This window comes from Sinocyclocheilus anshuiensis, unplaced genomic scaffold (genome assembly GCF_001515605.1).
Source record: "Sinocyclocheilus anshuiensis isolate Anshui unplaced genomic scaffold, SAMN03320099.WGS_v1.1 scaffold617, whole genome shotgun sequence".
Taxonomy (NCBI): Eukaryota; Metazoa; Chordata; class Actinopteri; order Cypriniformes; family Cyprinidae; genus Sinocyclocheilus; species Sinocyclocheilus anshuiensis.
Window position 1 is genome coordinate 571,364 of NW_015539890.1, and position 21,363 is coordinate 592,726.

At 36.8% G+C, this 21,363-nt stretch overlaps 2 protein-coding genes across 2 annotated transcripts in view; one reads left to right on the plus strand and one right to left on the minus strand.

Moving 5' to 3' along the window:
* The window catches only part of LOC107685756 (integrator complex subunit 7-like), a 20,206-nt gene extending 9,230 nt beyond the window's left edge, over nt 1–10,976 (minus strand). The window contains exons 1-12 of the mRNA XM_016482460.1: nt 10,654–10,976; nt 10,371–10,500; nt 8,815–8,961; nt 8,472–8,609; nt 8,217–8,263; nt 7,940–8,139; nt 5,622–5,744; nt 5,425–5,542; nt 5,162–5,296; nt 4,945–5,042; nt 1,424–1,663; nt 1,185–1,322 (exon numbers count right to left, since the gene is read on the minus strand). Coding sequence (XP_016337946.1) covers nt 1,185–1,322; nt 1,424–1,663; nt 4,945–5,042; nt 5,162–5,296; nt 5,425–5,542; nt 5,622–5,744; nt 7,940–8,139; nt 8,217–8,263; nt 8,472–8,609; nt 8,815–8,961; nt 10,371–10,500; nt 10,654–10,750 — 1,611 coding nt within the window. The 5' untranslated portion in view covers nt 10,751–10,976. The remainder of the gene's footprint in view (nt 1–1,184; nt 1,323–1,423; nt 1,664–4,944; nt 5,043–5,161; nt 5,297–5,424; nt 5,543–5,621; nt 5,745–7,939; nt 8,140–8,216; nt 8,264–8,471; nt 8,610–8,814; nt 8,962–10,370; nt 10,501–10,653) is intronic.
* Nucleotides 10,977–11,722: 746 nt separating this feature from the next.
* Nucleotides 11,723–20,873, plus strand: LOC107685779 (denticleless protein homolog). The gene is made up of 13 exons (XM_016482499.1): nt 11,723–11,887; nt 11,963–12,088; nt 12,182–12,274; nt 12,370–12,431; nt 13,135–13,255; nt 13,691–13,751; nt 14,192–14,295; nt 14,387–14,491; nt 14,648–14,760; nt 14,862–14,951; nt 15,062–15,200; nt 18,939–19,507; nt 20,520–20,873. Exons 1-13 carry the CDS (start codon nt 11,833–11,835, stop codon nt 20,634–20,636), a joined length of 1,755 nt encoding a protein of 584 aa, XP_016337985.1. The 5' UTR covers nt 11,723–11,832; the 3' UTR covers nt 20,637–20,873.
* The last annotated feature ends 490 nt before the right edge of the window (nt 20,874–21,363 follow it).

A 21,363-nucleotide genomic window follows, 5' to 3' on the forward strand; every position in this document is an offset into this window, starting at 1 on the left:
CTTGCATAACAGTCCGAGTGCAGGCTGTACCGGTGGTCAATAAGAATAAAGGACAGATATGTTGTTCTGAATGGACGTCAGGAACGGGATATTGTTAGACGGCCCGCTCCCGTTCAAATTACACCAGAGTTACCGACCGCTACCGCCTGCGCCAGCAGGAGCTCCACAGAGCTCTGACTGAGATGAGGACAGCTCTTCAACATCTTCACCAAAGAGGTGAGCGCCATCTGAGTTATAAAAAACAGTTAACATTTCAAGATTTAAAGTGCTAGCCCACCCAAAAATGAAAACTCCATCATCATTTACTCACTTTCAAGTTGCTCTAAATCTGAGTTTATGTCTTCTGCTGAACATAAAAGAAGATATTTTGAAGAATGTTGGTAACCAAACAGCTGACGGTAAAAAAGTAAATGGGGACCATTAGCTGTTCGGTTACACACTCTTCAAAATATCTTCTTTAAATTTCTGCTACTGAAAGAAAGAGAGATGTGCTAACAAATAAAAGTGTAGTCTGCACAAAATTGTATTTATATAATTCGTCTTGTCAAGAGTCTTGAAGTTATTGACAGCAACTGCTGCCAACACAGTAGGGAAAAAAAGTGTCACAGAGAAAAAAAAATAAAAATGTAGGTTGTACAGAAATAGCCTAGCTATTTTTATACGTCTTGTCAAAATACTAAATTCGTTTAACATTTTGCTGTACACACAGCAGGAAAAGTGTCGCAGAGAAAAATAAATAAATGAATAGGCTACGACATCTGTCATTTAAAATGATATGCTAAGCAAAATATACACAAAACCGAGTTGAACGTCCTTCAAGGATCGTTATTCACATGCTGCGCACAGACCTCGCAAATAAAATGCGTGACTCAGAAAGCGCTGGTTCATGCGTGCAGTGCGTGCATAACAGTCCTGAGTGCAGGCTGTACCGGTGGTCAATAAGAATAAAGGACAGATATGTTGTTCTGAATGGACGTCAGGAACGGGATATTGTTAGACGGCCCGCTCCCGTTCAAATTACACCAGAGTTACCGACCGCTACCGCGTTTTATTCGGGAATTTAATCCCGCGTCGCAAGAAAACTGGTTGGGTCCCGCGGTTCCTGCAGGAGAGCCGCGGGAATGCAGACCTCTATTTTAAGGGACATCAGAAAGTGCTTCCTTCTCCCTCACAGCCCAGCTCACCATGCGGGAGGCCTGTCTGGCAATGCGGTACACGGTCCACCCATTGGCCACATTCTCCAACTGCTGCCTGATCACTGTCTTTACTTCGGCCGAGAGTGAAGCCTGACTGGCCACAAATAATACTGTTGCCAAAGAAACCTAAGACACACAACAAGACAAGATTTGAATGTTTTGGGAAAATGAGACTTAAACTTGTTGGTTGTGGTTGATGGTTGGACATCATTCCTGTATTTGCTTACCAGAAGCTCCTGCTGTTTCTCTGAGGTTCTGTGACTTGCCACCCTGAAGAGGTCTAGCAGGTCTCCCAGCATTCCCTCTGCCAGCACCGGCTGCTGTGTGGCAATAGCAGCCAGAGCCTGACACATGAGCACCCGCGCAGAGTCACACGCGCAGTGCAGCTGCGCCAGCAGGAGCTCCACAGAGCTCTGACTGAGATGAGGACAGCTCTTCAACATCTTCACCAAAGAGGTGAGCGCCATCTGAGTTATAAAAAACAGTTAACATTTCAAGATTTAAAGTGCTAGCCCACCCAAAAATGAAAACTCCATCATCATTTACTCACTTTCAAGTTGCTCTAAATCTGAGTTTATGTCTTCTGCTGAACATAAAAGAAGATATTTTGAAGAATGTTGGTAACCAAACAGCTGACGGTAAAAAAGTAAATGGGGACCATTAGCTGTTCGGTTACACACTCTTCAAAATATCTTCTTATGTGATCAACAATCTGAGGGGGAGCAAATGATGACAACATTTTCATTTTTGGGTGAACTATCACTAAAAATGCTCATCATAAACTGAAGTGAAGAAACATGGTGGACTTGCAGTCTAGTGGCCTTTACACATGTGCACAAGAACATAGGGTGTCTCATTTTTAATTGTATGGTAAGTGTGCTCACAAGCAGACCCTATGTTCCATTCACTGGTCTGGACTTCACAGCAGTCTACAATCTAAAGATATGTTTATATCAGCAAAATTCGGTTTTGCTTAATTCAACTGATTTAATTCAGACAAATAAAGTTCCATTTTCTTCTAGTATGAAGCACGGCTCACATAGAGGTCACTTTCAAATCAAACAGCTTTCTGTTGGTCAGCGCAGCGTAGAATAGCAGAGAAAGAACCCTGAACCATCTCTAGTCTCTGCACTCTTTTTTGATTTGGTGTTGTTTGATAAACACCATACTGAATACAAAAATCTGATTGGCTGTTTGGAAACATGTAAATACTGTTTTGACTTCCTTTCTTATCTATGATTGGTTGGGGTCAGAAACAGAAAGAGGCGATTACGTTCAAATATTCATATTAATCAAGGATTTATTGACACTTAATGCACCTTATTTCGATTTGTACAGAAATAGTTAGGATTATTTCATTTATTCACTATATTATTTATTATTATAGTTTGGCTCTAGTTTAGTATTTATTCCAGTTTTTATATGAAAAGGTTCATGTAGAGTGGATTAAAATTCATCCACAGAGTAAATCATTTTTCACTGAACGTGTTAAAAATAAGTTTTTTTAAAAGTTGTCGGGAGCATGGTGACGTTGAAGGCGAGCGACCGTGGTGCTGTAGTTCGTTTATAGCCTAAGTTTAGCTTTTAAGTTCTGGCACTTGTATTTAGGCTTCAAAATTCATAAAAGTTATATTTTTTGTGAAGATTATCTTACAAAACGTGTAAGTTTCATGAACTATGGCTGATTTTTTGCAATAAAATCATATTGGCTTTTTGTCGAGGGAACCAGTGTGATGCTAACAGCCGATCGGCCTACAAATTGGCGTCGTATTTCCACCACTCTATTGTCGTTCAGTTCGTCTGACATTTTTTTACACATTAATCTGAACATAAAAATCGCATGTGGACAAACAGAAATCGCAAATGGACTTCATTAGAATATTCGCGTTGATGCAAACAGGCCCAATCACATTTACCACTGCTCAGCAAATTACAGTCGTTTAAACAGGAATTTGTGCTACTGGGAATTTTGCATGAGAGGAAAACACTTTTTCCATGCAGATTTGTCATCACATAAATTTACCATGTTGACCAACAGAATATTGCTTGGTTTGAAAGTGACTTCTGTGTGAGGGGTGCCTTGTGCATCACTACTAGGGATGTAACGATATTATCAATAACGTGATATCGCGATAGCAAAACTGTCTCGATATTATCGTGGTCACATGACGATATGAAACGATAGGTCTTCTGAGAAAGTGTAGTTTTTAAATATATATTTAAACTCCTTATTCTAACATAAAAGGTCTTTAAAGTTGTGTTTTGGGTAGTGCTGTCAAACGATTAATCGCATCCAAAATAAAAGTTTTTGTTTGCATAATATGTGTGTATTCGGTGTATATTTATTATGTATATATAAATACACATACATACAGTATATATTTTGAAAATATTTACATGTATACATTTATATTCATATAATTTACATTATAAATAAATATATTTAATATATAAACATAACATATTTTTCTGAAATATATACTGTATGTGTGTGCTTTTATATAGACATAATAAATATACACAGTACACACACATATATTATGCAAACAAAAACTTTTATTTTAGATGCGATTAATCGTTTGACAGCACTAGTTTTTGGTCATTATGTTTTGGCACAGTATCTGTCAAATGAACTAAAACCAAAAGCACAATATGGCTTAATCCCTTCATCGAGTGTTTTCGCTGCGTGTTTCAAAGCGAAGCGCACACATTGTTGAGGTGATCAGCTCGTGGTTTTCCGCGCCTCAGAGCGGCTCCGTTCACAGTGAATGAATGCAGTGAACTCCATTACTGCACGTGCTGTGAGTTTAGCGCACGCTTGGAAACGCAACAGCCACCAGTTATGCTTTCTATTCGTGGCAGATGATTACAGCATTTCACTAGATTTGTAGTGAGACGCGTTTTTGTAAGCCTGTTTTCACTGAAGCTGGAGTGTTCCTTCAAAATAAAAGCCCTAACTGCCGTTTCAGTCAAAATGAAAGCTTAAAAGTGCAGTATGAATTGCTGACAGCTAGCAGTTTCAAATGCAGTCCAAATTCTAAATATCTCTTTCAAGTGTAGAAATTAGGAAAGTATTGTAAATTCCCTACTGTAGCGTAAAGCAAAAATAATATACCTATGAGATATTCTATTTATTTTTCAGTGCAATTGTTTTACAATATATGGCTATTACTGTCATTGTTGTTATTATTATTATATTATAATTTTTTGGCTTCCTAAAACACCAGTGTGAATGTAATTTAGACAGACAGTATATCACAAATAAAAAGAGGGTTGAGTCCCCTTTAAAGTTCAGGTACAAGACATTTTTCTGACTTAAGTTTTCTTAATTAAGGACATGGGTTGCAGCTCTTAATTCTGAACTCTCAAAGTGCATTAGATAGAATAACATAACTTTAAAATGTAAATTTTTTTAATTTGTTTCCAATTCTTCATTTGTCTTTTTTTTTTTTTTTTTTAAATATCGCAACAAATATCGTATCGTGGACTTCATATCGTGATATTATCGTACCGTGTACCGTTGATATCGTTACATCCCTAATCACTACCCTACAGACAATGTAATGCTCTTATTTGTCAGTGAAAGATCACAAAAATTCCACAAAAGTAACCTTAAGTATCCAGTTCTTGGCCAGAATAAGCTGCAACATGAACCTGGCTCTGTGAGACTATTGAAACATGGACTCAGAAGGAGACAGCTGGGTCAAGTCACATATTCGAAGCTGTGTAAACCTTGAATAACACTTACTTTGAGTGTGGCCTGCGCAGTCTTACGGTCATCTTGACTGCAGAGCAGAATGAGAGACTCCATCCCCATCACTGCTTCTTGTTCCAGCTGGATGACCTCTGACAAAATATTTCAATTAAGTGATCTATCATTTAAATATTCTCTATTTTTGACCTCCTTTGGGTTTATGCAACCTAAACTAAATAAGCCTACTCATTTTTGGTGAGGAGAAACCAACCTTTCTCTGGACAGGAAACAGTGATACTGGTCAACACTGTGATTCCATGGGCTGCCACTGCCAGGTTACTATGGTAACAGCACTCCTGCGCCAGCTTCACCAGGTCAGTGTGACGGGGCGCTGGAGATGCCTCACCTGCATCATCCAGAGAGATCGGGTGGTTAAACTCGCATGCGAAATGTAACGAGACCACATGTTATCATCTGTATACACTTGCATAAATGCATTTTTAGCAAAGTCAACATGACTTCATGACTTTGTACCTGTATTAGGGCTGACGTACTGTTTAATAGCGATGGTACCGGATAGTGTGGAGAGGACAGACAGCATTCCCAGCTTGAGACTGTTGTATGGGGTGCTGAGAGCACATTCGCATAACACCTACAAACACACAACTTGGAAATTACATTTATTGTAGTGAGTGAACCAGTTGTCCCACATTTATTCATGACTCTCTGACCTGTATGTTCTTCCTGGTCCACAAGTGAGGAGCTTTTTTAGCTAAGAGCTTGAGATCCTGAATGGCGAGTCTTTTCACTGCTTTTCTGGGGTCCTCCTTCAAGTACTGGAGAAGCAGATGAATCTATAAGACAAAAAGGAAAACAGAAATAAATACTGTAAAAAAAAATAAATAAATAAATTGTGAGAAATTGTATGAGGAGGAACTGAAATGAATATCATAGCCAAGGGAATCATATCACCATTTTATTATATAGTAACAATTTTTTTTTTTTTTTGCTGGAAATATATTACATACACTACCATTTAAACGTGCTCAAGAAACATTTCTTATTATTATCAACGTTGAAAACAGTTATTTCATGAACAGAAAGTTTGAAATAACAGAATTTCTTGAAATATATTATATATACGATATAATTGTATAATGTATATTTGCTGAGTATACATTTCTTAAATAATAATAATACAAAAAAACTTACCCCAAAATTTTGAATGGTAGTGTACCATTGAATAATGGCATTTTTTATAATCCCATGAACTAAATACTACTACCACATGAGAGATACTAGAATGTTTTGTTCATTTGAATTAATCATTTGGGGAGAAAAAAAGATACATCTAGCACCAGTGCAAATATGGCTTCAAATGATGTAAAATGAGTTCAAAACAACAGACTCAAAACAGAAATGCATTACGACAAATCTAAATAGTTACCATTATAATCAATGAAGCTGTCTACACTGGATGTTCCTGTCTGTGACCCAGTTTGTAGAGTACACTGAAATGTTCTACTTGGTAGCAGATTTTAAAATGTTACTGTGGATACACTGCAGTAACAAATAAAATATTTCTGATTCTGATAATCAGTCCTGCTGCTCTAAATATTTTGTACATTAACATACAAGCAAAAACAGTGAACATAAGAAGAAATGGATTGATTTTGTAGCATTAACACTATTAAAACAAAAACTATTAAAAAATACTGGCTTTAAAGGGGTCATCGGATGCTAAATTCACTTTTACATGTTGTTTGTTAAACATCTGGGGTCGGTAATATTTTTTTTAATGTAGATTTTTTTGGAAAGCTCTTATTTTCATCAATGCATTTATTTGATCAAAAATACTAATATATTGAAAAAAAAATAGCCTAGCTAAAAATATAAATACTGTGAAATATTATAACAATTTAAAATAACTTTTGTATTATGATACATTTTAAAAGGTAATGCATTCCTGTTAGGGCGCCCCCGACCTCCCGCAGTATGCTATCCGAGCCAATCAGAATGCAGCGCGCCTAAATGGAGCACGAGAACAGAACAGACCGGGCGGGCATAAAAGTTTATCCTACTCAGTTGTGCGCATAAGTTTTTTATGCACATTTTTAGAATTTATGCGCATCTTGGCATTTCCATCCAGCATTTTTTTTATGCGATATTCCAAAATGTGCATAAAAATAGGTGGATGGAAACATAGCTAGTGACATTCATATATTTTTAAAGGGATCATCGGATGCAAAATTCGCTTTTACATGTTGTTTGAACATAAATGTGTGTTGGCAGTGTTTGTACACATCCACCCTAAAATGATAAAAATCCACCCAGTAGTTTTTTAAAATCCCTATAAATAATATCCCCTTTCTCAAATCAAGCCGTTCTCAGCTTCTTGTCTTTGTGCGGAGCAGATGTAGACAAGAATGACTCCTAAGCGATTGAAGTGTTCTGTTGTTGGATGTAATAATGAACATAGCTGTCGTCATTTACTCCTGACATCTGAGCCGCTGAAGACGCAGTGGATTACGTTTGTTTTTGAAGGGAATTGAAGGGACCTAAATGCGTTTATGTTCGCGCGAATCATTCGTGATCCAGCCTTAGGGATGGCTGACGCGAAACTGACGTTTCGACACGGTGTCGAGATCCCGAAGCGCAGATATTTCGAACCCCTGCTCCGAAGTGTGATTCGAAACACCCATGTCACGTGACTAAGGCGAATCAAAGCAACGGGGCGTTTCACAAGTGTTAGTTAGCAAGTTCCGTGGCTAAAGTAAACAGTCTCTCAGAGAACGGGCTCGCCACCCCACAGAAGAGAGGGGCGGGGTCAGCAGAGCTCATTAGCATTTAAAGGGACATGTACTAAAATGTCTTGCTGTTTGCAGAGCTGTTTTTGACAAGGTAAAAAGAGTGTTGTTTTACGCTACCATGGAGAAATTTTAACCAAAGTATGTTAAAGACTTTTCATTAAGACGCTAAAGAATCATATCAACTTGTGGAAAATGGGCATCCGATGACCACTTTAAGACAACAGTAGACATGCTCTGACCTGCTCAGGGATATCTACGAGTGAGGAGGTGGCCAGCTGGGTGAAGGTGTGCAGCGTGACGATGAGCATGGGTGTGGAGGGGTAGGAGGACACCAGCTCCTGCAGTAACTCCCTGCTGCACGAGGCCTGACTGGCATCATGGTGCATGTGCTGCAGCATCGGGATCAACTTCAGCTTCAGCTCCACTGGAGTGTCCAGTCCTTCAGTCAAACACACACAGTTCAGTCAGACCACTAATCCAAACCATCAAGACCACTCACATGACGATAGCACATACCTTGAATCATTTCACTAATCTTGTTGCAAATTCCGGCAGCAAAATCTCTGGGGGGGGAAAAAAGATACAATGAACATGACAGGCATTATTTCCAGGGTTATTATAGTTAACTAGAAACATAAAACATTGTTGTTACTTGAAATAAAATCAATGCAAACTAAAATAAATTGACACTAAAATAAAAACATTGACTAATAAAAAATATTAAAAAATGTTCTGTCTATCAGTAGACTGGCTGTCATAGTGTACACTTACTTAGAGTGCGATGAGAAACTAGCAGCTGCAAAAATGGCTGCCTCTACTTCAACATTATCATGAGAGTCCAGACTTTGCCGGATGCTGTGATGGGCATTTTTTCTTTCTGGAATAATGGAGGCTAAGCTTCCCAACATCCTGTCAAAATGCACAAGACACAAAAACATAAGCATCGAAAATGTATAAATGTGTATTATTATTTCTAAGCATATTCTAGGACGGTCTTTGACAAAATAATTGATAATTTAGATATTAGTAGGAAGCTGACAAGAAACGCATGGCATTTTTAAAATAAAATAGAACATTTTGAGGAAGTGCATGCAGGAAAAACACCCACAAGTACCTGAGAGTTATTGCTCTAGCAACAGGATCATTGCTATGAATGACGGAAAACACTCTTTTGACAAACTCGTCCACATTCAGAATCTTCTCCAGGTGTTTCTCGCTCAGCTGTGTGACCTTCAGCACACAGAGTCGCAGAAAGTTGTTCCTAATTTGACAGGGGTGAAATTACAGATTCAGAACTTTTCACTCAGTACAAATCTCTAAATGCATTTCAATTCCAGATACATGTTATGCAATGGCACGTTCATTTCATAACAGAGACAGAACAGAAGCACAACAAAGCATTGTCCTAGACCAGTGTTTCCCAACCGGGGTGCCGTCTGTCGAGAGCAGGGGTGCCGTGTAAAAAAATCCTTTTTTAATATTTTTAAATTGCTAAAATGTTAAAAAAAGCATCTATTATATAATATACATTTCTGATATCGCCAATAATTAAGAGATGCACCAAAATTTCGGCTGCCGGAAATTAGCTCACCTCTCAGGTTTCACTTTCATGTGGTGTGACGCTCTGCTTATTATCCCGCTCTATGCGTGTGTGCTCCGCTCAGTCGCTCCACTCGTATACCGTTCATGCTCATCGGAACAGCAAAGTCCACTCAAAAATTGAGCCAACAGGAAACATCGATGTAGTACAGTATTGTTTCTGTCTGCAATAGCCCTACTGTGCTGTAACATGGTGCGGTATATGGGCAACTCTGGTAACGCTGCCCTCTCATTCATTGATCTGCTAACCGCTATGTTATGCTCACGTGTTCTGATAATAATAGCTTTCTAGGACTAAACATCATTTGGATAATTGGTAAAAAAAACAAACAAAAAAAAAAGTTAAATATCTTAACCCTACTGTTAGACCTACCTGAAAAACTAAAAAGCAATTTATTTAATTCGTAGGCCTGTCGCTATTTTTTATTTGTGCTATCATTATTAATTTCTTTATTTGTTCTTATTTTATTACTGACTGCTTACTTGTCATTTTTTATTCAATTCAAAGTTTGAAATCAAGCTATCTCGTGCTACTGCACCAAAATTACCCCACTGTAAAATAAAAAAAAAACACTGAGTGCAAAAATTTGTGAGATAGCTAGTTATAATGGTAATTAAATAATGTTTACATATGTATAAAAGCCTACATTAAAATCTGTCATATAAATTGGTATCTTCATTAGAAATTAGCCTACTGATTGCCACCATTGATGGACAAAATTTCTTAATAATATTAAAAATATCTGTATGACATTATATTCTGCAGTTCTTCCCTGTTGTACCGAATATCTATACTTTTCAAATTATCATATCGAAGTTAGAAATTCAAATATTGTGACAAAATTCATTTTGAGGGGTGCCACAAGTTTGTTAAAATTTCCAAAGGGTGCCGCCACTAAAAAAAAGGTTGGGAAACACTGTCCTAGACAAATATAATTATTCAGAAATATTTGACCAGCACTGCAATTGACCAATCAGACACGAGTATTCCTGAGAGCCATGTAATAACAGCATATACACAGCCTCAAAGCTAATAGATATGCATTTTCTTTATTTAATGCGCCTAATTACCCAAGTCTGAAGATGTCTGCCAGTTTCAGGAAGGCAGAGTTGATGAGGATGGGAAAGGGATACTTCTGAAAGAGTTTGGGGAAAAGGACCACAGCTTCACATTGCTCGCCCAGTTTACAGGACCTTAAACCTTTAATGGTGCGAGAATAAGAATGACTGGGTATGTTAATTACGTCAACAGATTTCATTCTGTCTGAATATAAATAAACACATTACTGCGTTATCAGATGAACAGGTAACATAAGGCATGCATAGCTGAATCATAATAACACACAAGCCCAACCTTTATCGAGCTCCATCAGCGCAGAATTGGCGTCCAGCTCCTGCTCGCCATAAGCAGCCTCCGACAGAAACGAGCGCGCTGCGGAGAGCGACATCATTTATCGTTAGATTGCGAAAAATGTGGAACGACAGACTGTTTTAAGACTCAGTATTTTATTCGTTAGAACAGACAGACTTGGCGTATGATGAAGTTTGAAGCGGATGACCCGGCTGCAGTGCAGGTCACGTGACAAAGCCAGGCTCTTACGTCGGGTTTCCGTTGAACCACAAAGAACGCTAGAAGCGAAAACGACTGATGTCACAAAGAGGGCGTGGCCTATGCGTTGGCATCAACTCCGATTGGTCTCTGTCTCTGCTAATAAAAAAAAACGTTTTTTACTCTGCTTGGCTTTCATGAATTGTTTTTAAATACAGTATCTATCTATCTATCTATCTATCTATCTATCTAGCTAATATTTCATTTATTTTAAATCAAATAAAAATACAATATTTTTCTTTAGTATTCATAGATAAGGATTTTTAAATTAACGAATAAAAAGTTATATTGTTATATTGATCGTTGTTTTGTGGTTCACGTCAGAAATCATTTTCATTCTTACAAATACACTGAAAATAACATAATCAGACTTTTTTTTAGCTTAACTTACTTTTTAACTCACAATTATGACTTAGTAAGACATAATTTCGACTTCTTATCTCATAATGATTTAGTATCTTGTATTTCTACATTTTGTGTCGTAATTTTGAACTTTTGTCTCATAACTATGACCTTTTATGTCATAATTATGATTTACCAAAGCATTATACTTTTTCTTATGCGGCGGAAATGTGCTTCCATAAAATTGTGAATTGTCGAATTTATTTGATTTTTCAAAAACAACAGATGTTTCGGATGCAGTAAAGCATCTAAATAAATAAAGTCCAATTGATGTATAATGTTAAAGTTGACTTTCTCTGGGCCACAGAGTGCCTCTAGTGCACGCGGCCTGCATAGTTTCCATAGAAGCAGTGTTAAACCAGCAGCCATCCCACTCTCTGCTGCTCAACACTTCCGGTATTCTGACGCATTGGCCAATCAGAAGAGCGAACGTCGGTATCGCGCGGAATTCGTCTTCGTCGCTTTTTCAATGTTCGCGGGAAACTGAGCATTTCTGAATGAAACACCTATCCAGCAGGAGCTATGACTCTTTTTCACCATGTTGTTGATCGAGGCGTTATTAAAAGAAGATGTAATGGTGAGTATAATTTAGATATGTCAATGGAAATATATGTGTTTACGCTTTTTCATTCAAAACCCCTGTAATAATCAGGTCAGCGTCGGCGCTATCCGCTGTCCTCTCTGCTGGACGGATACCAGTGCGCTCGACAGGACGAACACACTTCATACGGAGCCTCGCCTGCTGCTGTGCCGCCGTTTGGATGCACATTTTCCTCTGGTACACTTTTAATGAAACGTTCACAATGAGTGTACTCGGAACCCCACGACTGTGTAAAGCCTAACACTTTGTGCTGGTTTATTTGTTGCTCAGCTCCTGGTCAACAGAGCAGCCTTGCTGTTGCAAACGAGGAAGGGTTTGTGACCATCTTCAATACCGGAGAAAAACAGAGCTCTGTGCTGAAAGGTTTGTTTACGTTTACCTAGATTCAATACTGTTTTTGTAGGATACCTATTATTTTTGTCGGACTGATTCATATATGTTGAACTTTTGTTTTACAGAGTGGCAGGCACACGATAATGCAGTTTTTGATATTGCCTGGGTTCCTGGTGCAAACAGCTTGGTGAGTATCTATCTCATCTATCTCATCTATCTCATCTATCTATCTCATCTATCTATCTATCTCATCTATCTATCTCATCTATCTATCTCATCTATCTATCTCATCTATCTATCTCATCTATCTATCTCATCTATCTATCTCATCTATCTATCTCATCTATCTATCTCATCTATCTATCTATCTCATCTATCTATCTATCTCATCTATCTATCTATCTCATCTATCTATCTATCTCATCTATCTATCTATCTCATCTATCTATCTATCTATCTCATCTATCTATCTCATCTATATATCTATCTATCTATCTATCTATCTATCTATCTCATCTATCTATCTCATCTATCTATCTTATCTATCTCATCTATCTATCTCATCTATCTCTATCTATCTATCTCATCTATCTAATCTATCTATCTATCTCATCTATCTATCTATCTCATCTATCTATCTATCTATCTCATCTATCTATCTCATCTGTCTATCTCATCTGTCTATCTATCTATCTCATCTATCTCATCTCTATCTCATCTATCTCATCTCTATCTCATCTCTATCTATCTATCTCATCTATCTATCTCATCTCTATCTCATCTATCTATCTATCTCATCTATCTATCTATCTCATCTATCTATCTATCTATCTCATCTATCTATCTATCTATCTATCTCATCTATCTATCATGGAAATATTAATTTACAGGTAACAGCGTCTGGTGACCAAATGGCCCGTCTGTGGGATGTTATTACTGGTGACCTGCTAGGAACATTTAAAGGACATCAGTGCAGTCTTAAATCAGTGGCTTTTTCCAAGCAAGAGAGAGGTAAATTCTACTATTATGTAAGACTACAACTATCGTCAAAATAGCATACTCTACTGTGCATGTCAAAATAGCTCTCTTACTGTGCAGTATGTATACCGTAAATTATGTATGCATGAAGTATGTCAATAACACTACTTTTGTTATGTGCAATATACACTCTAAAAAAATGCTGGGTTAAATATAACCCAGCGCTGAAAAACCAAGAAACATTTTCTGATGTGTTTGTTCAAATACAAAAAATCCTATAACTGAAATGAAAATAAATGTAAAGCTAAATAGAAATATAAAAAATGTGCTATGACTAAAATTAAAACTATAAAAGATCATTCAAAATATTAATAAATACTGTAATAGTGTATAAATAAGTGTGTGTTTTCCTCAATTTATATTTATTGGTGGACTTTTTTTTTTAAACTGCTTGTTCTCTCAAAACAGCTGTTTTTAGCACTGGAGGCAGAGATGGGAACATAATGATTTGGGACACAAGATGCAGTAAAAAACCAAGAAACATTTTCTAATGTGTTTAAGTTCAAATACAAAAAATCCTATAACTGAAATGAAAATAAATGTAAAGCTAAATAGAAATATTAAAAATGTGCTATAACTAAAATTAAAACTATATAAAAGATCATTCAAAATATTAATAAATACTGTAATAGTGTATAAATAAGTGTGTGTGTTTTCCTCAATTTATATTTATTGGTGGACTTTTTTTTTTTAAACTGCTTGTTCTCTCAAAACAGCTGTTTTTAGCACTGGAGGCAGAGATGGGAACATAATGATTTGGGACACAAGATGCAGTAAAAAAGGTACCTAATTTCTTTTCATAAATATTATATGCTGCTACCACATTCTGTCACATTTTTCAACTTCATGTCTTAGTGTAATTCTGTGTAAATGCTGATGGTTTCCCATATCATTCTGATCTCCTCATAGGACCATTAAAATGTGGGATTTGCGGAAGAACTACACTGCATACTACCACAACCCCCTCCCTCTACAGGCCTATCCTTACCCAGGCTCCTGCACACGCAAACTTGGTACACATCTCATGCCCACTCTGTCATTAGGCCAATAGTAATGTGCATTAGTAATTAGTATTAATTTTCACTGTTATGTTTTCCTCTGTAGGTTATTCTGGTCTGTCACTGGACTCCACTGGCTCCAGACTGTTCTCCAACTGCACAGACGACAATATCTACATGTTCGACATCAGTGGTTTGAAAACAACTCCAGGTTGTAAATGTGTTTAAATTTGAGACTTATTTCCTGAGTGGAATTTAAATGCATTTGCTTTTTACTTTTTTCCTTTAATTTGCCCTTCCCGGTTTTTTTGCAGGCATGTGAAGTGGGCTCATGTAGTTTGACTGGAATTTTTTTTTTTCCTCACAGTTGCTGTGTTCAGCGGTCACAGTAACTCCTCATTTTATGTGAAGTCCAGTGTCAGCCCAGATGACCAGTTCCTGGCCAGTGGTTCAAGTGACCATCATGCTTATATATGGAAGGTAAGGACCAACCTAGAAAACTAGAGAGCTAACCTGTCTCAGTCTGTCTGAGAACATCTGTGGTCACTGTCTGCATTTATGACATTTTGTTTTTGCTCCAGATTCCAGACCCGAAACAAGCTCCCATGATGCTTCAGGGCCATAGCCAGGAAGTCACATCAGTGGCCTGGTGCCCCAGCGATTTCACCAAGGTTGGTACTTAAAGAAAAAAAAAAACTACACATCTCTTAGATGTGTGGACAGTTTATTCAATATAACAATATAAAAGTTTTATATTGTCATATCTACACTCTTTCTGCAGATTGCTTCCTGCTCTGATGACAACACTGTTAGGATCTGGCGCTTGAATCGCAGACCAGACGGAGAAAACTCATCGAACCGAGACCCAAACCTTGTAGGCTGGACACTTCGTAAAATCCAATCACCACCCAGAGCACCTGGTGGGTCTCTCTTTCCCTTTTTGTGAATTTTCTACTTTGTGTGTGCATGTAAAACATTTTATTTCAGATTCAGAGCTACTGGTTATAAGTTTGGAATAATTAAGATTTTTTTTTTTAAGTTTCTTACCAAGACTGCATTTATTTGATAAAAAATACAGCAAAAATAGTAATATTGTGAAATATTATTACAATTTAAAATAACTGTCTATTTTAATATATTTAAAAGAAGTAATTTATTCCTGTGATGATGTAAAGCTGAATTTTCAGCATCATTACTCCAGTCTTCAGTGTCAGAAATCATTCTAATGCTCAATTATCTATTATTTATATTAATAATTAGCGATGTGGCATGAGATCTCGTGAGACCAGTCGGAACGAACGTGCCGATATCCTTGCAAAACAATTTGCAGTTTACATTAGAGCTGCACAATTAATCGTTTAAAGATCGCGATCTCGATTCAAACACCCACCACGCAATCTTATTCCTGAATGACAACAGTTCAGCTATATCTATTACGACTGTTTCACATCGCGAGTGTCAGTGGAGCGTGAGAAGCACGTTTTGTCGCTGCCCATGTTAATGAATCATTCATGCTGCTGCTGATCCAGAAAGAGCAACACAAACAGTCTTTTCAACCACACATCATTATTTCTGTGTTACAGACATTTAAATAACAGAAGTACTGGGATAAAAGTTTATAGTTTGGATATAAACTGTGTACATGATGTGTATGGTAGCGATTAAAATAGAGTAAATCACATTTGAAAGTAATTTGACACTTCAAATGAAGATTTATCAATTACATTGTTACGCCAGTAGGTGGTGAAAAGGGGCTGTTAAAATGTATTTGTTTTTGAATCATACAAGATATTCGTTCAAGAACACTGATTCATCCAGTAATGAAACTGCGCTTTTATTTTGATTAGATAATCATCAAGTGTTCAAGAATAGAGGCAGTTAAAGTGTGAGAGTATACATACACTATCCATATGTATATAATTTTAATGCTATGGCCTTTGTGTATATATTTAAAGATGTGCATCTTTAAGCATGACTGTTAAAATGAAATGGTAACACGTTAAAATAAGAGTCCATTTGTAACATTAAGATTAATGAAAGCTGTGTAATGAAAGTATTGTTCCTTGTTAGAGTGTGTTAATTTCAACATTTTTATTATTATTACTACTGCTACTACTGTTTTTTTAATAAAGCATTATTTTAGTTTTTGTTCAGTATCCATTTTAAAAACTATCGGTTAATTAATCGGTATCGGCCAGTGTGGTCCAACCTAGCTATCGGTATCGGCAAAATCCACTATCGGTCGACCTCTAGTTTGGTTCGGAGAGCTTGTTAGTCCAAATTAAGAAGATTAGAAGCCAACGAAGATAAAAGCCAAGATTAGAGAAGCAGTCCTTGGTAAAATGACATGTACACAACAAAAGGTCCGAATTGTATTTCTGTGATATCCTTTAACACAGTGTCTTCTCAACATGATGTAAACACACTAACTAGCGGAAGTGTTTGTGGGCAGGTCAGACTCTGTTCGTATTTCGCGGGCAGGCAGGGATTATGCAAATGTGTTACCCAGTGACGTATACCGGTAACAGGCAAAAGATTTGAAAATATGACGACTCGTTAAGGCGATTCAGAATCGACTCTCTTTTGAGAGACAATATCTTTATTTATCATGCACTTTTTTGATTAACAACTTTGCAGATTGTTTTCATTTAAGGATAGCTACGTTATAAACGGCAAAAGAGATATTTTTTCGAAAACCCATATGAACTGCTCTTTAACACCTGCATGTATTGTAATGCTTATACTCTTCCGCCAGGAGGTGGCGACAACTGCCCGTTTAAAAAAAAAAAAAAGTATTTGTCATTGAATCATTCATTCAGGAGATTCGAATTGTGAAACAGGTCTTTATGAATTGAGACACTGACTTTTTTTCCAAATTAATATATTTTTTAAAGACTTAAGCAATGAACATTTTGTCAGAACCACTAGTAAATTGTTATTTTGTTTAGTTTTCTAATCTTTTTTTCTTCAGAATCGTGATCTCTCAATTTATCCAGAATCGTGCAGCTCTAGTTTACATGTTGTTTATTGCTGTATATAATTCATTAAAATAGAAGTTTAATTTCATAAAGCACAAGTTGATTTCAAAATGCACCTACATTTTTTTGCATTTTGTGTTTTTCACTTGAATAAAAGACTATTTTTCCCTAAATATTTCATCATTGAGGATTTCTTTTAAAAAGTCTAAAAATCTTGTCTCGTTCTCGTGAACCCAGTCTCGTGTCTCGTCTCGTCTCATGGGATAAGTGTCTTGTCACACCCCTATTAATAATGGTTCTGATTTGTCTATGTTAGGGAGTTTTTGCTGCTTAGTATTTTTGTGGGAGTTATGGCACATTTTTAAGGATTCTTTGAACAAATTCAAAAGAACAGCCTTTATTGAAAATATTAAGCAGCAAAAACTATTTTTTACATTAATAATTAGAAATGTTTCTTGTAGTGCTATGTTCAAAATATCGATACGATGATGTATCGTCACAGAGATTTGACGATACGAGTATCGATACAGCTGGCCCTGTATCGATATTTTGGCACGTGTGCAGCAGTGGACCGCGCTTAATTTGTTTAAAATTTTACAACGTTTAAAATTGAGTAGAAAAGTGCAAGGTTTCTAAAAAAGAATGAATAGAGCATATATAGGCTACAACAAGGTTTAATCTGGCCGCAGAGGAACACAACTGGGTTGCCTGATATAAAGAGACGTAACCCCAAAACAGAGCTTTACACTTGCGCAATACGGAAATATCTGCTAAGTGTGTTACTTATCTTTGTGAACATGGCAACCATGTGCACACGCGCTCTCTCCACTGTAGATAAACGAGCTGGCTTTCTGAAGACACCGGTTAGCTTGCAGTTTAGCGATCTCCACTTCAATAATCTATTCTCAGAAAAGTGTGATTCATCAACTGTTCATTTACGACACACACACAGAGAGAGAGAGAGAGAGAGAGAGAGAGAGAGAGAGAGAGAGAGAGAGAGAGAGAGGCTGTGTACACCGGTTTGCAATATATTAGAATGAGTACATTACAATATACATTTATTAGAACGAGTACATTATTATTTATGGGCTTAAAAAAAGATACAAACAATCAGAATATTGTACCTGGTGGGGAGTGCACAATGTAAACATGAAACATATGCCATTACCTATATTGTACTGTGGTACAGTTATGGAGGCCCTTCATAATGCAGAGGTCAGCTGCCTGCTCTGCCAATAGTTAGAAATGGCACTATAGTAAGCAGTGTTTAATAAACAGCTGTTTTTCTAAATTCTGCTGAGGTGAAATTCAGTGCAGCCCTGTATCGTGATACGTATCGTATCGTGACTTTGCTGGTGATACACAGCCCTAGTTTCTTGATCACTAAATCAGCATATATTAGAATGATTTCTGAAGGATCATGTGACACTAAAGACTGAAATAATGACTGAAAATGTAGCTTTGCATCACAGGAAAAAAATATACTTAATACAAAGGTGTTTTTTTTTTTTTATATATATAATATTTCACAGTATTACTTTTGTATTGCATTTGTTTTTTGTTTTTTTTTGTTTGTTTTCAGAAATTCATAATTTCAAATTGTTCTTGTTCTTTTTTTTTAATTATTTTTTTATTTTTATTTTTTTATTGGCATTTGTGATTTACCATTTGTCCTCTCAGGCCCTTACAGCCCTGTTGAAATCACTCCAGCCAAAAGTTCTGGATGCGAGAGGGCTGTCTCTCTGGCTTCACCCCAGCCTGCTGCTTGCGCCCCTATGGGTGCTGATTTACCCCTGCCATCAAACACATCTGCACCTTCGGCCAAAGTCAGCAGCCCCAAAATGCCCTCGTCCATCCAGCAGTGGATCAGCCGCGGTACATCTCCTCTTCGTAAGGTGCTCACACCTGTCCTCCAGGGCCCTTCCTCCGAACGCCGCGCAAAGCGCCGACTGGAAACAGGTGATGGGTCTGGTTTGGGAGAGGAGAGTGACGGGGTGTCTGAACTGTATCCTGACGTAAAGAGGAGCAGGAGTTCAGTAAGCGCACAGAATGAGAAAGGTGATCTATTCAGTTTGCAAACAGAGGAGAGGCTCAGCTCGGCTGGACAAGCTGGCACTGGCAAAGAGAACAGCTCTCCGAGGAGGACTGATTGGCTTTCTGTGATCAGCCAGAGATTTAAAGGATCCGCTCAACCAAAAAGCCCCAACGGTGGCAGCAAACGGCACGATGCAAGAACACACAGCTCTCCAGTGAGTAGATGCATGGAAATCTATATAGATTTTTTTAAAAATCAATAGTTGTAAGCCATTGACCAAACCAACTCTGAGATGATATAAAATGCAAAAGTTATTTAAGATTTCTTTTAAAAATGTAAAAAACAAATATACACTACTGTTCAAAAGTTTGGGGATCTTTTTAAATTAATAATTTTATTCAGTAAGGAGGCATTACATTGATCAAAAGTGACAGTAAATACATTTATAATGTTAGAAAATTAAAATAAATATAATTTTGTCCCCATCAAATCAGCATATTAGAATGATTTCTGAAGGATCATGTGACACTGAAGCTTGGAGTCACGATGCTAAAAATTCAGCTTTGATCACAGGAATAAATTACATTTGAAAACACATTTTTTTTTTAATTTGTAATATTTTGCAGTGTTTCTGTTTGTACTTTCGAAACATGTCTGTTACATCAATATTCCCTAGTAAAAAAAATGCCATGGTTTATTTCAAATACATTTATTTCATACTAAGTATACTTAAAATCCATTAACATTTATTGACACCACTTACTGATATAATACTTTAATTCAGCTTTATTTGGAGTATTCTTTATTGCACAATGCACATTTCCTAATATTATGTCTAAAATGTTTTAATATTACTATTAATTAGGATTGTATGATCTGAATAATATCAGTCTTTAAATGCAAGATATTTAAATGCTACCTGAAGTATACATGCAATAGTTTCACTTTAGCACAATCAGATATACTGCAGCATATCTTTAGTTGGACTTCAGCACTACTTTCGCACAATTTAGCAGTCTTTAAATATACCAGTTTAGTATACCAAAAGTAAAATTGCAGGTTATTTTTAGTAAGCACATGAATGCGTAAATGTATTTGTAGTATACTTGGCCCAAAATAAATGTATTTCAAATACATTTTAATATTTTTTATTTCTTTGTTATTCATTTAGTAGTTCTCTAAAAATTAGTATGTATTTTTTTTTTTTTTGTTCTTTTTCTTTTTAGGCAGCAGTCTCACCATGTCCAATAAGAGTTGTCTCTTCACCGCCAACCAAGAAAGCATCACCATCCAGACCCACGAAAAAAATCTCTTGCTACTTTGTGAAAAGAACCCAAGACTGATCATTGTGTGGCAAGATATCCGAGACTGTGTCTCAATATGACACATCTATGGTTTAAGTTCAGGTCCAGTTTTTTTGAGACCAAGCTTATGTATTTATGTATGTGATGTGTATATATTCTTTTTATCGAATTGTTTTTAAATATGTATACGTTTCAAAAAGGGTCATATTGATGATCGTTTCGGTAAACGTTACGAAGTCATTCGACAACGCAATTAAACTCTACAAGTTTTCTGAAGCTTCCACGTCTATCTGTAATGCATTGAAAATAGTTTTCAACACGCATTTTCAAGTAACTGCATTCATATCAAATTCTAGGTCAATCTTAAGAGCCTAGTGTCTGTGCTTTAATATTTTTTTGACTTTCCAAAACTGTGATGCCCTTTCAAGCTTGTCTGACCTTGAACGTGGGTCCCATTTTCAGAGTTCTTTATTGATTGTAAAGCAGCACTTTACATAACAAATCCATTTTCAGTTAGCTCGGTGCTTTTTAGTTATTGATCATCTATAGTGCAGTGAGTTTTGCAATGATCACTTTTTACGTTCTCCGTGACACGGGCTGTTTCTTTAGTTTGCAGGGTTGTCTGGAATGTGATTTGACCTGATAGTCTGGCTTCCGTGTTTTGATCCTGCTTGTTCTTGTCTTGCTTGTGTTTTTTGCCTCCGGTGTTTAGCATGGTTGGTCAAAACTATTTGACTTTTGGATTCGAGAAGTTCAGTTTTAGCTA

Coding starts and splice junctions, on each gene's coding strand:
- LOC107685779 (XM_016482499.1), top strand. CDS start 11,833: ATGACTCTTTTTCACCATGTTGTTGATCGAGGCGTTATTAAAAGAAGA. Junction 14,492..14,647: donor TGGTTTGAAAACAACTCCAG/GTTGTAAATGTG, acceptor TTTTCCTCACAG/TTGCTGTGTTCAGCGGTCAC. Junction 15,201..18,938: donor ATCACCACCCAGAGCACCTG/GTGGGTCTCTCT, acceptor TTGTCCTCTCAG/GCCCTTACAGCCCTGTTGAA.